This window comes from Neolamprologus brichardi, chromosome 6 (genome assembly GCF_056152115.1).
Source record: "Neolamprologus brichardi isolate AB-2024 chromosome 6, ASM5615211v1, whole genome shotgun sequence".
NCBI lineage: Eukaryota > Metazoa > Chordata > Actinopteri > Cichliformes > Cichlidae > Neolamprologus > Neolamprologus brichardi.
In genome coordinates, this window is record NC_142109.1 from 15037751 (window position 1) to 15051389 (window position 13639).

At 38.9% G+C, this 13639-nt stretch overlaps 1 protein-coding gene across 3 annotated transcripts in view; it reads right to left on the bottom strand.

The window, feature by feature from the left end:
• gstcd (glutathione S-transferase, C-terminal domain containing) overlaps nt 1–13639 on the bottom strand; it is a 53109-nt gene that overhangs the window by 19365 nt on the left and 20105 nt on the right. For all 3 annotated transcript variants that reach the window (XM_035906223.2, XM_006787107.3, XM_035906224.2), the window contains exons 6-7: nt 552–667; nt 168–212 (exon numbers count right to left, since the gene is read on the bottom strand). In XM_035906223.2, the coding sequence (XP_035762116.2) occupies nt 168–212; nt 552–667 (161 nt within the window). The remainder of the gene's footprint in view (nt 1–167; nt 213–551; nt 668–13639) is intronic.

A 13639-nucleotide genomic window follows, 5' to 3' on the forward strand; every position in this document is an offset into this window, starting at 1 on the left:
TCAAATTGATAAGTGAAATTTATAATGGAATCGATTCCCATCCCTAACATTTTTAAAAACGCCTGCCAAAAGTCACCACATTCCACGCATGAACTCTACTTAACACGCAGCTAACAAACAGAGACACACACACACACACACACACACAACATCTCCATACATGTTACCTGGCAGTCTGGAAGTGTGTGAGCAAGAACAATCCCTACGTGGCCCTGAGAAAGAGCACAAAGAATAAAAATATGAAAACGCATGAAAAGAAAACAGCACACATCAAAAAGGGCATCGACAGAGTTATGATTAGTGTCTCCCTTTCCAGCCCTGACCCATGCTGCGCGACTGCTCCGAGCCTGCATTTTCATTAGCACAATTACCAGTCTGCTTGTGCGCACAGGCCAGCAACAAAAGGCGTTTAAAAAGGGAAGAAAAACGCGAGGGAGTGAGGGCTGGTTCCTTTCAGCTGGTCCCTAATGGAGCATCTATCGAATGCAGCCGTGGTCAGGTATAGTGATAAATATGCATGCTGAGCCGGACTGATGGATGAATACTCGTACCGTTCCGCTGCAGAAATCCACGATGGTGTATCCTGGCCTGGCGAGCTCTGTAACCATGGCAACCAAGTTATTCAGCTGTTGCATCTTCCTGACTGCACGGATATTTGACATTTTCCCTGCAAAAAACCAAAACACTCATTTCATTTGAGCATAAAGTGGGAAAAAATAGACTTTAACAGCAAATTCATCCAAACCCCCTCAAAAAACAATTAAGGGATTTTTTTGTTTTTACACTCCCGGAGACGACAGCTATCAAACATGAATTACATTTTGTGAGGATTACAAAAGCCTTCTTTATAGCTTAGTTCATCTGAGTCAACATTAGACGTTTACAATAAACACAAGACTTTCGAATAAAGCACATTTTTCATTATTGTAATACCGTCTTTCTTTCTGCTGTCAGGGAACAAACAGGCTTTTCCCGCAACTGCTCAAATTATGATTTACAGGCAGCTATTTCAGGTAATGGTTATAGCACACAGATGAAAAGGCCTCCACTCTCTCATCAGCATGCTTCTGGCCAACAGGGACCGCGAACAATCTTTCAACATCATAAAAAGCGGACCTTCCAGCCAAATTCAAATGTCCCCTCGTTGGTGGCAGAGTTTTCTGCTGCTGTGCGAGCAGTATGTACCTCATTAACTCAAAGCGCACTGCAGCCTCCTGCATCTTCCGTTTTCCAGCACGTCACGTCGGCAGTGAGCCGTTGACACGCTGTGAGGATACCATCTCTGGTCCATAAATCTAGAGTGATGAGTGTTTCATTTACCCCTGAGTCACACCCTCATAATCAGACGACTGGTATAGCAAAATAAAAATACTCCTATACTCATATCTAGCTCACGTTGCTTCATATACAATAACAGGAGAGGAGAAAAAATTCATTCTGCCACAAATGGGAAATTTCACAAAGGAACCATTCAGCCTCTCGCACTGGCTGTTACTGAGCTGATCACAGTTATAGGGAGAGCACAATACATTAAGTGAATACAGAGAAACATCGGCAGGATACTGAGAAGACTGCTCTTCGTTTGGATGGGTAATTTACACAGCTACAGATATTTCTATATATGCACAGCTCAACTCCAAAAAGGCCTTAAAATAGAAGGTTTCTGAAGGCTGTGAACAGAACTAGATTTTAATTTTAAATTAACATGCAAAGCATGATAAGATTTGACGGTGCAGGAATGGATGTCTGGGACGTCACTAGGTATGCCAGGGATGCAAAAATGCAGTGCAGATTAGCTGTGTGTAATGTTTGATGTGAAAGATGCAGGACACAGGAGCTTTAAAACATCACTAGCTTATCTTTACTGATAAAGCTGATAAGACAAGCTTGGCCCATTTTGACAGACCTTTCCATTAATCCGACAGCCCGTGTGCTTCAAGTCTGAAGACGCACTTCACTTAGCACTTCACTTTCCCACAAAAGTCTTGATGGAAATCTCACCAGGTCAGACCGAGTACTGGTTTCAACATGATACGAGTGTGACTGCATACAGTCACGTTAACTCTCAGGCTCTCACCAGTTTACGACTGCGCATGCCTCTTGTGCATGTTTGTGAGGTGCTCAGCTCACTAGAGAATCCCCTTAACAGCAATAACATGAACACATTGGCATTTTATCTTATCGACTCCGTTTCTAATTCGCGATAAGATTAAGGCATTAACCTATGATGCCTCTCTCACTACCTCTCTGAGCCTGTGAGGGACGTGCAAGGTGGCGTTTAGCACAGACACAGACAGACTTTTACCATGACCATGGCACGCCAAAGGTTTGGTTACAAAAACAACAACAACAACAACAATATTTCAATATATTGGACAATTTCTTTTACAGACACACAAAATATGCTATATGTAGTTAAAGGCTTGTTTACAGTATGCCTGACTCTGCTTGCACTGGTTGTTACTTTCCAAACATGTGTTTCCAGCAGGGATGCTGCAGAGTGGTGGCCAAACTATAAACTATGCAACAAAAACACCCATAACACGTCGACTCAAGGAGTTTATTGAACTCCTCTATATATACCAAAGTATTCTAGAGTCAAATGTGAGGACTGGCAGTCCTGAAATGCATCAATAATCCCACTCACAGCGGCAAATGGCTGAAAAAGAAAACAATCAATGTCAAAAGTCAAAGTTTAGACCCCAATCTGACTGAAATGCTGTGGTGGGACCTTAAGAGAGCTGCACATAAACAAATGCCCACAAATCTCAATGTGCTGAAGCAACACTTTTAGACTCTCACACTCTGTGAGTCTGATAAAGTCTAAAAACCATTACTTCAAGTTATTCCTGCTAAAGATGGTTCTACAAGCCACTAAATCAAGGGGTCTACTTAAATTTTTACACACTGCTTCTGCTTTTTTTGCTTTGGTTTGTGTTTTATAAATAATCACAATATATCTCGGGGTGTATTTACCACATTTTAAGGCAATTTTTTTATTATATCCTTATATGTAACCCTGTAGAATAGAATAAACAGTGTATTTTTCATTTGACCTTTCATCTACATATACATTTATTAATACATACATTCTAATTTAATCAAACATCTGATGTTTAATGACAACAAAAGGTTTCAGATTCTGATTTAAAGCTCTACCTCTGCTCTGTAACAACCATCTTATATTGAATACAGAGGCTTATTTATCAAACAGGAGGGTTGAGGTTGGGCCCTCTGCTTGAATGAATAGTTTCACAAGTACATCACGACATCATTCCTTAGCTAGGGTTGCTAGCTAAGGAATAATAACATAAAGGGTAGTGAATACAACCACTGTGCCCGAATGAAGCTTGGTCAAATAAAATATAGCAATTGTGACACAGAAGCCTCAAAGGTTTTATCCAAGCCCTAACTTACAAAAGAAAACCAATCACAAACCATGTAATTCACACAAAGCTCACTCTGAGAAGGACCCATCTACAGAGATTTTTTTTCTTCTCCACTTTCCCCCCCCTCATGCATCCCAACTAGATGTTCTATCCCTCAGTCACTTTACTTATAAAGTGAAACCAGCTGGAGCAATCACAAGTATGACAGAAACTGCCTGCAACTACCACCTAGCTCAGCCCAAATGATCCACTAGCAAGCAGAGCTGTTTGACAGGTACACATTAACTCAACTCTCCTCTATCATTACTAACCCAACATTTCAGCCATTAGTTAGGCACTGTCCTTTACAGCATTATGCCAAGTAATTAGAAAACCATGCATAAATTATCTTTTATGGGTAGACGACTGACAGCAAGGACGGAATCTATTCACCTGAAGCCATATTACTGGAAATTAGAGTTTAAAAAAAGGAAGCTTGGCGAAAACGCTGAGACATGGATTCATTCATCCTTGGCTTGTTGTAGACAAACAATTGTCACATTTACAGATATTCATTAAGAATGTCATGTTTTCTTAAAACAAGAAGAAAAACACATCACTGATTGTGCATAACTTTACGGCCTGATATTGTGTTGGTCTCCCTTTTGCTGCCAAAACAGTCCTGACCCATTGAGGCATGGACTCCACTAGACCGCTGAAGGCGTGCTGTAGTATCTGGCACAAAGATTTCAGACACAGCTTCCTTAAGTTCCCATGGATCAGACTTTTTGGTCCAGCGCATCCCACAGATGCTCAATTGGACTGAGATCTGGGGAAAAAGTCAACACCTCAAACTTGTCAAACCATTCCTGAAACAAGAGGCCACAGCCTTCAAGGAATACTGGTCCCATGAAAGGGTGTACATGGTCCGCAACAATGCTGAGGTAGGTCCGTGTTAAAGTATCATCCACATGGATGGTAGGACCTAAGGTTTCCCAGCAGTACATTGCAAGCATCAAAACGGCCTCCGCTGGTTTGCCTTCTTCCTATAGTTCATTATGGTACGGTCTTCCCTTGGTAAGCAATGCACACACACTCGGCCATCAACGTGAAATAAAAGAAAACATGATTCATTTGACCAGGCCACCTCCTTCCATTGCTCTGTGGTTCAGTTCTGATGCTCGCCTACTCATTGTTGGTGCGACAAAGTGTGATGCGCTGTGTATTTTGACACTTTTCTATCAGAACCAGCATGAACCTTTTTGGCAGTTTGAGCTATGGCAGCTCGTCTTGACCACACAGGCCAGCGTTTGCTTTACTAACAGATGTCAAGGTGAAGTCATAAACAGTGTCATAATGCCTGATTGATGTCTAAAATCAGTATAATCTGGCAAAACATAAATGCAAGTTTAATTGATGGATTTATAATCACGCTGCTATCCATACTTACACATTGTATATATGCTTAAATACAATGTAAGACCAAAACAATAATTTTGGATTTTCTGCTTTACCTGCCTACATGGGAGAAAATATTTATTCATTGGTTATACTACACAACCACAATCCCAGTCTCCGGTTGAGAAACGTAATTACTTCTTTGTTCCGGATTATGTTTCCTTGACCTCTCAGTATATTCTGCTGACATGTTCCTTTGGTTGAAATCTGATGGGGTTCAGGTGTTTTCTTTTGTGTTTAACCTCCTTCCGCAGGCAAATGTGAGCTGAAAGCAAGCACACTGATGTTGGCGGAGGTTATGAACAGGTGCACGGACGCCATCCCACCCAGATAACTCCAGGCACAAAGCCAGAGATGACAAACCCAGTAAGAGGCTTGGTATCACAGAAACAAGTTTTCTGTTTTCGTAGGAGGCTGACTCTGCTTTGACATCTCCCAAAGCTCAGAGAGGAGAAAACATGTTGTGGCAGCATCACTGAAGGGAGACACAGGATCCATTAATGTGTGTGTCCTCTGCTGCTAAAAGGTGCCTAGCACTTCTGCTGCTGGCACTGAGCCCCGATCTACCGCCTTTTTCCCCTGATGCTGCAGAACTGCCTTCCTTATCAGGGAGGTCCATCACACAGATTAGAATGTAAACACATTTCTGTGGCACACGGGACCTCTGTATTCTGCAGGATCCAACTACCGTCTCTAAGAGGACATGCTGGTTTAAAAAGCAAATATAAGAAGGGGCTGGTTTGAGATTTAAAGTTGAGATTATTTAATGTTTGACTTCAATATTTTACATTTTTGGATTCCATGTTTGTTTGGAGAAATTGCTAACTCTATTTACTGCCAGAGTGGCAAAAATGTAGGAGAATGTTCTCTTTGGAAAACAAAAAAAATTCTCCAACTCTTTTTTATTTTCCAGAGTCTGATTTGCATTTTAATTTAGGACAGCACATTTGTGTGCCCAGAAATACCCATGCATGCTATCAACTGTTAAAAGTACCACCTTTTACATCGAGATCCGGCTCCATTTAATCCCTAACAGCATTAGGATAGAAAGTTTCCATATGTTCATGTAACGTGCACATGCCAGAGTAACTCAGCCTCAGACGTGTACCAAAACCTACAGGAGCTATCTGCTGGATGATGCTATTGGTTCTGCTGCTATAGAGGAAATGAATTTCCGAGAGTGGAGCATGTCTGCAACCGTGTTTTCCACTGAAATGTCCCTGACAGAGTAATCCATTTACAACCACGAAATATGAAGTCACAGGATGTTATGTGAAAAGATGGCGAGCCAGAAAAGTGACAACTTCCAGAGAAACTCATTATGCGAATCACATATGGACAGCTTTCCATGGCATGCAAGCATATGGCTAAAAAGAACCATAAAGAATAGAATACAGTATTTTGTATGTCTTTAATATTGTGGCAGTGAATGTACATTTAGATATTGTTGCAATAAATATAAATATTTACCTAAGCATACTAAATTATGTAAATATAAATCTCTGTGTGGGTTCAGTGTTTTCCATTTTTAAATAGTCTTTATCTGACAGAGGTGCTGCAAAGTGCACGGGCAATTTTAGAGTCATTATCTCCATTTAGGGTTATGTACAATAATGCTTTGACAATATGATTTGGGGCAGCTGTATGTAATAATAGGATGAGATTATTTTTAAAATATATAGGAACAAATGTTATAATATTGACTGTAAATGGTGTTTAATGGTCTGAGACGAGTAATTTATGTGTCAGTATACATATAAAGTAAATAAAACACTGGTTTACTCTTTGACATGGTAACTATGGAAGGAAACTTAAATACTGCATTCAGTTAAAATATATGTTGTATATTTTTCATACCATACAGTCTACTGGAAGGAAACAAACACAGACAAGTACAGACAAACAAAGGAGAGACTTTATGGTCACCAGGTTGAAAAGAGAAATGCACATATTGATTTTGAAATAAGAATGGCTGGAGTATGAAGAGGGAACTGTTGCATTCAACTGAATACATCTTTGCATAACTATAAATCGAATAATGAAGTCATATCCAAGTACCGATATAGTTATATATCTGTTGATATAAGCACAGGGAGACCTAATGTGCTCAAGTGTTTCGGAAAATGAAATGGCAACAGTGTGGATCATCTTCACAACCCGACTTCAGCAGTTCTTCTGAACGCGCTGTGAACGCCTGGATCCGGTTTAAGTAGCCATGAGTACGGCAGAGTGTCAATTGATAAGTTTGATTGCGGAAGTTGTGCAAAGAAACAATAGCAATGTTTTCTTGCCTTGGCAGCTGCTCACAACAGTGTGTGTGTGTGTGTGTGTGTGTGTGTGTGTGTGTGTGTGTGTGTGTGTGTGTGTGTCATAAAAACAAGTGAACAGATCTTGTGGGAGTTGGAAGTGCCAAAAAAAAAAAACTAATATGAAACCTTAACCTGTAAACACCAAGTCCTGCAGCTCAGCCTGTCATAACAGTTGAATAAAATATTCAATTATTTCACTGTCTAGGCCAAAAATGCTCTATAAATAATAATAACAATAAAAAGGTCTGTGCACCTCATACCAGTGAAAGACTGGCTGATGTAACCACAGCTCCTGTTTCATTGCTGGGTGACAGAAAACAAGCTATATTGCAGGCACGATATGGGACTAGAAGAGTGTGACTTGCACACATAGATCCAAATAAAGAGTGCTTCTGACCACTTAATAAATGAACTGCCTGGAGCTCAGTCACTAAAGTAAAAATGGATTAGAAAGACTCTGACAAATGCCTGCCAGGATATGAAAGGCATAAAAACACACGGGGTAAGAAAAACATGTCCTGTATGTACTTGTACTGTATGACTTTATGATCATAGTAATTAAAATTCAATGTCTACTTTAAATGGCCATGCCACTGCAACTAATGAAAATACGCCAAATATTTTGTTCATGTAAGGCATTTGTCACTTAGCTAATTAAAACTCTAATTTCACAAAGCTAATTACACATTTGCTATTTGCCTGTCAGCAAACACCCTCCCTTTAAAAGGGAAATATTTCATCATGGTGTAATGTCTTAACAACGCCGAGGCACCAGGCAGGTCTCCCTTAAAGCACAAGCTAAGTCTTTGTTAACTTGTTCTTTTTTCGTGCAGTTTGCTGACACGTGCACTTGTAGCTGCCGTTCATTGCGATCTATAATTATGACATCAGAAGGAGACTGGTGAGGAAGGTGGAAAACCTTTGCACAAATACGGCTTCTCTCTCCAGTGTTAGATTTGCATCCCTAATATTAATTTTTGTGGAGTTAAAGGGACATTCAATATATGTTTATTCTGTCAGGAACCCAATGTTTCTGTATATGGCACGTAGAATTGTTAGCTTGTCAACTTCTTTTCCCTAATTCAAAAGCTGAACATATTGTTGGCATTTATAAGTTTACGCACTGGTGCATTTGGCCATATGTTCATCATTATGGAAATCTGCAAGCTAATGAATGAGGAAATGAGCTCTGGCATGTCTTTGCAGCGAGTTGAATGTTGGTTATTAATGACAGGCAAGAAATCCAAATTCAGCCAACAGTGTAATTATCACGCCATATATTCACACGTATCCTTTAGAAGGGCAAGGAGACTGGAGCCTATAATGGGAAGGTAAAGGTGGAGGTGGACAGGTTTGCCAGTCATTGTGTAAATAATATGGGGGAAATCCTGAAAGCTTTAGCAACACATGCCAAGAGGTTTGAAGCTATGAGGAGAAACGCTGAGCAGTAAAGATATAAAATCTTACTGACGATCACGACACTGAAAGCTTCAATTGTTGTCAAGCTGTCAGAGAAAAAATATCCTGGCATCACTCAAAGATTTTTCAGCGCATCTGTGTAAGACTGTAGTGACAAGAAAAACAAAAGGTAATCAAAATAAACAGGAGGAAAAAACGTCTCATTGTGCATCCTTAAGCAGTGCTGGAATGTCTATCAAAACACGACCTAGCTGTACGCGTAGCTGTAGGCGAGAGGTTGGGAAAATTATGGAACTCCTTTTGTCCCTCCAACAGGTCGTGACACATTCCCAGTCTGTGTGCAATGCATTGCTTCAATATGAGCGTTCAACCAGAGATAACAAACGTGTTTCCTGAAATACACCAGTTATCATCTGAAATTATGTTGGAACCATTTATTAATAAATAAGATAAGATAAGATAACCTTTATTAGTCCCACACGTGGGAAATTTGTTTTGTCACAGCAGGAAGTGGACAGTGCAAAAGTTATGAAGCAAAAATTAGAATACAATAAAAATAAATACAGTACACAACTGTACAGAATAGAATAAAATAAAATACTATATACAGTAGAATAAAATAGAATAAAATATACAATAAGATAAAAATAGAATACAAATGCTATATACAACTGAGTAAAAATACAACGATGCCAGAAAAGATTATTGGAAATTGAAATTAGAACTGAAAAATTAGTAATTGGCAAAAATGTATCAATTCCAATCTATTGTTTTCCTTTTTCCTTAGCAATAAAAAAATCACTGTCTCTGTAGACACAATTTAGATCTAATGTCGGATTTCCAATAGAGTGTTTATGTAAGACTCATTAAAAATGCAGAGCATAAAAACACTGCTCAAACCCATTTTAACTCAGACACCTGTCATTATCAAATTACAAACTCACCTGGCAACACCTGTTTTGTGATGTCTTGTTCTATGATATCAACACAAGTGAGGTTATATTCAGGAATATTCAAGGACCAAAAGAGAAACGTAAACGATCTTAAAAAATGGCCATCGGGCATGTGAACTCTGCAGTCCTGTAAATAACTAAGTAAATCCTTGCTGCTTCCATACAAGTTAAAAGGGTAACAGCCGAAAAGTGTCTTCTCTCCACAATGAACTCGGCAGCACAGCTTAAGCTTACAAAGTTGCATCTTAACAATCCACGAGACTTCTAGACAGATGAGACCAAGTGGGACTGTTTGGCCATAATGCACAGCACTACATGAAGCACAAATCAAACACAGCACCAGAGCACAAACACTTCATACCACCAGTCATGTGTCTAGACTTTGCTTTGCTACAGTTACTTCCACATCAAGACTTTTTTAATTACACATACTGTTCTTTTTATGCCATAACTGGGATAAAAACTGACCTAAGTCTGCTTTATAAATGAGCTGCCTGTAAAATTAGGTGATCTGATCTCCTCCCATGAGACTCAGAGTAACCCGTACTACTGCAGCCGGTATCATCCATTTGTTATAGTGGTGCTATCCACCCTCCGTAACCAATGCTGTGTGTTAAATAATGTTATGACATTTTCCTGGTGTTTTTTGACTTTTTGTATCCCCACAGTTTTACTAACTTGCTCAATCAGCTTTTGTATATATAAAAAAGCTTATCTTCACCATGTTCAGCCCACACACAACGCAATAACAAAAATGAGTGGAGATAAACTAGTATCTCTACAAATGATTATTCCAATTTAAAATCAAAGCCTCAGATAAAAAAAATAGCCTTCTTCTGTTTTCTTTAACTTCTAAAAAGGGAAAGGTGCATCAGGGACGCAGAACTGAAACTACAGTGAGGCAGATTAAATTGACAGAATTACATTTATCCAATAGTAAAATATTGATTTCATAAAACAGGAAAACACGAAAAGTTTGCCTTTATTGGCAAACTGTCAGCAATCACTCGGACCATCTCTGACACCACTCCAGCTGCAATAAGAAACTAAACTATCCTGTAGTGATTTGTAGGTAATTTCAGCCTTCTGACATTGTTCGTTGGGTTTGACATCACTTCCATTCACATCAAAGAAAGTGTGTTTTGAATATTGATATTTTGAAAGTATACATAGTGCTTATTCTCAAAGATTTCTGGATGGTTAAAGAGAGACAAAAGCAACACCGTGACAAGCTTAGCTACTGTATCATTTCAACTTACCGAGATAGCATTGAATATCTTAGCCATCATTATAACAATGTGACATTTTAATAATGGCACGTCAAAGAACACAGATCAATAACTCTCCTTTCGGCTCCCATTGATTGCATAGTCTAAATGTTGGCTTGCAGTCGGTCTCCTGGGCACCGTTCGCTGCCCTGTTTAAAGTGGATGTGGCAGGGGGAAAAAGCTCCTACATTCTTTTGCTTTAAAACTCGGATCGTTTGTAATCGATCCATCCTGTAATAGCCACAAGCACATTGTTGCAGAAGATTCAATGACCACAGAGCTGTAATCTGGACCAGCACATTCACAGCTCAGAGAAACAAATAACCCGAGGCCATCCAAAGGCTGACACGCTGGTAAACTATCTTCACAAGGAACACACCGTTTGTGTACTTGAAATGTGTTTTTTATATGTATTTTTACCACAGCAAATCAATCTGTCCTGGAACCCAAAGAAGGTCACATGTTATGAGTTTTTCAAGGAAAGAAAGCACTACAATAAACTTCTATAGATTAAAGAATTTTGAGAGCTGTGTAAATGAGAACAGAACAATGTAATTAAGGGAAGATGATTCAAATGCTTGTATTTAATTGAAAACTTTAGTAAACAGAATGGTTAAAAAACGATTATGGGAATTTTGACTAAAAGATAGCTTAGTATCAGTAACAGCATCTAACACTATACATCATTACAATATTGAAAACAATATAGAAACACATTTAATTGAAATGTAATAAAATGATTGCATTCTTCAAAACTGCAATTTCAAGACGTGAGGAAAATAGATTAAATAAAAAACACTTTTTTAACATTTCTTCAGGCTACAAAGAGCTACAAGTATGTTAAGTCTAGAAAATGCTTAATTTCACCTGTTCTTTCTGTTACGGCTCCTCAAAGTCTTCCTCCACAGTTGTACGTTTAAACTAAGTAGTTTGTTTTTATTCAGCGCACACTCTCAGCACTCTACACTCTGCCAGAGCTGTCAAAGTCAGGGAGTATATGGCATAAAGCTGGCATCGTTGGGGGGCTGTGTCAATGTCTTTTGGCCTGCAACCTTTGTAAAATCTTCCAGCCAGAATGGCTTTTAGCCCTAGTTTTGCAGTGCTAACTCAAGTATAAATAAAGGCTAGTTGGACACCAGCCAGCTGGTGTCCCTTTTGCTCTCTGTGTCCTTACAGAAATATTGGGTTGTCAAAGGCAGGGCCCCTCTGAATAGAGAAATAGAGAAATGTAACCTTATTATTGTCACTGCAGAAACACACTCCTGGAGCTTAAAAGCAAGATTTTAACAACAAATACTCTGTTTTGATGGAATAAAAATCATTGCTCCTTTAGCTTTCTTTGGCTCTCCAGCTCACATTTTAATTAAGTGATAGAAAGCAGACACTTTGTCTCAATATTTATCTGTGTCCTCGTTATATCCACAAATGTGTTGGCGCTACACAGACATTCCTATTTAGGAATGTGGGACAAGAATCAAGGGATTACAGACTGGCCACAAACACCACACGTGCCCTTTGGATAATTAGAGGAGGATTTACGAGTCATTGTTCTGTCTTACGGAGCTGTCTGCATACTAAAGGCACAAATCGTGCGAACACTGATGTTAAACTCAGTCTCAAACCTCTTCTCACAAATTCCAAACCAAAAATAGCCTGATACACATTAGTGTAGATAAAAGAATCTACAGTTGTCAAAATATCAAGGTAGGTCGCTCCTGCAGCCTAGGTGATATATGTTTATTGTAAAAAGATCTGCAGACACAGAAACAGACAAAACACGTGCATAAAAGACGATTCTCGCCTTTATCAGTGTAATCCTACACCATGAGGGTCTAAAATACACAAGGGAAAACACAACTAACAACAAGGTGTTGAACAAAAGCAACTGAGACATGCATGCCAAAGTCTATACACAACCTTGCTTTGAGCCAAATTAGATGTGGGCAATGGGGGAGGTCCCTCCTATATAAAGAGCACATTTTATGGTACTCACTAAAACCAAATATGACACATCATCTATTATAGTTCAATCGATACAGAACTGAATAAAAAGGTTTGAGCTTTTCTTTGAGTCCGTGCTTACAAAGACAGAAATTCCAGTGAGGTGACACATAATGATGGGAACAGCAAAATACTTTAATTTTGCTTTCAGGAGTTTGTGAAAATAAAGTTGAAAACAGCGATGCTTATGACCTGAAATTATAGAGGCTCTGAACAGAAACAAAAGGAAGCTAGGAAGCGAAAACAGAGAAACATGGAAAAAGAAAAACAGACAGAAGGAGAGAGCGTGCATACTGCAAAATATGCCAGCTTACATAGTATATCAACAAGACAGATGCATGCCATATTTAAGAATGAAGTATCAAGCTGCAGATTTCAGCTCTCCATTGCTAATTTAAGTTACTCAATTAGTTCAAGACTGCTATGGAAAATATTAGTAATCCATTAATTATGTGACATTCATTCATTTTTGGAGGCTCTGCTTTCCACAGATAACCCACAATAAAGGTAACCGGATTAGCATCTCCTCGTTTCCACTTGTAATTATAAATTAACACAGTGGAATGCAACATTTTATAATAACATGTGAAATGTTTGTAGTGGACGTACATGTTGAGTCATAGGAAACCATCAAAACATCCCCATAAGGTGGTAAAGTATTTAAGCGTTGCTGATTTTGTTATGTTCAGTGTTTTAATGTGGAATCAATTCTTTCTCACCCCTTATTAATCAATACACAACACTTAATCAAGACAAATCAAATAATGACTGTAAGGAGTGTTTAGCTAATTTGTTAAAAATAAAAAAGACTGAAAACATCCCATGCCATGAAGAAGAAAAGAACATTTTTACTGAACTGAACG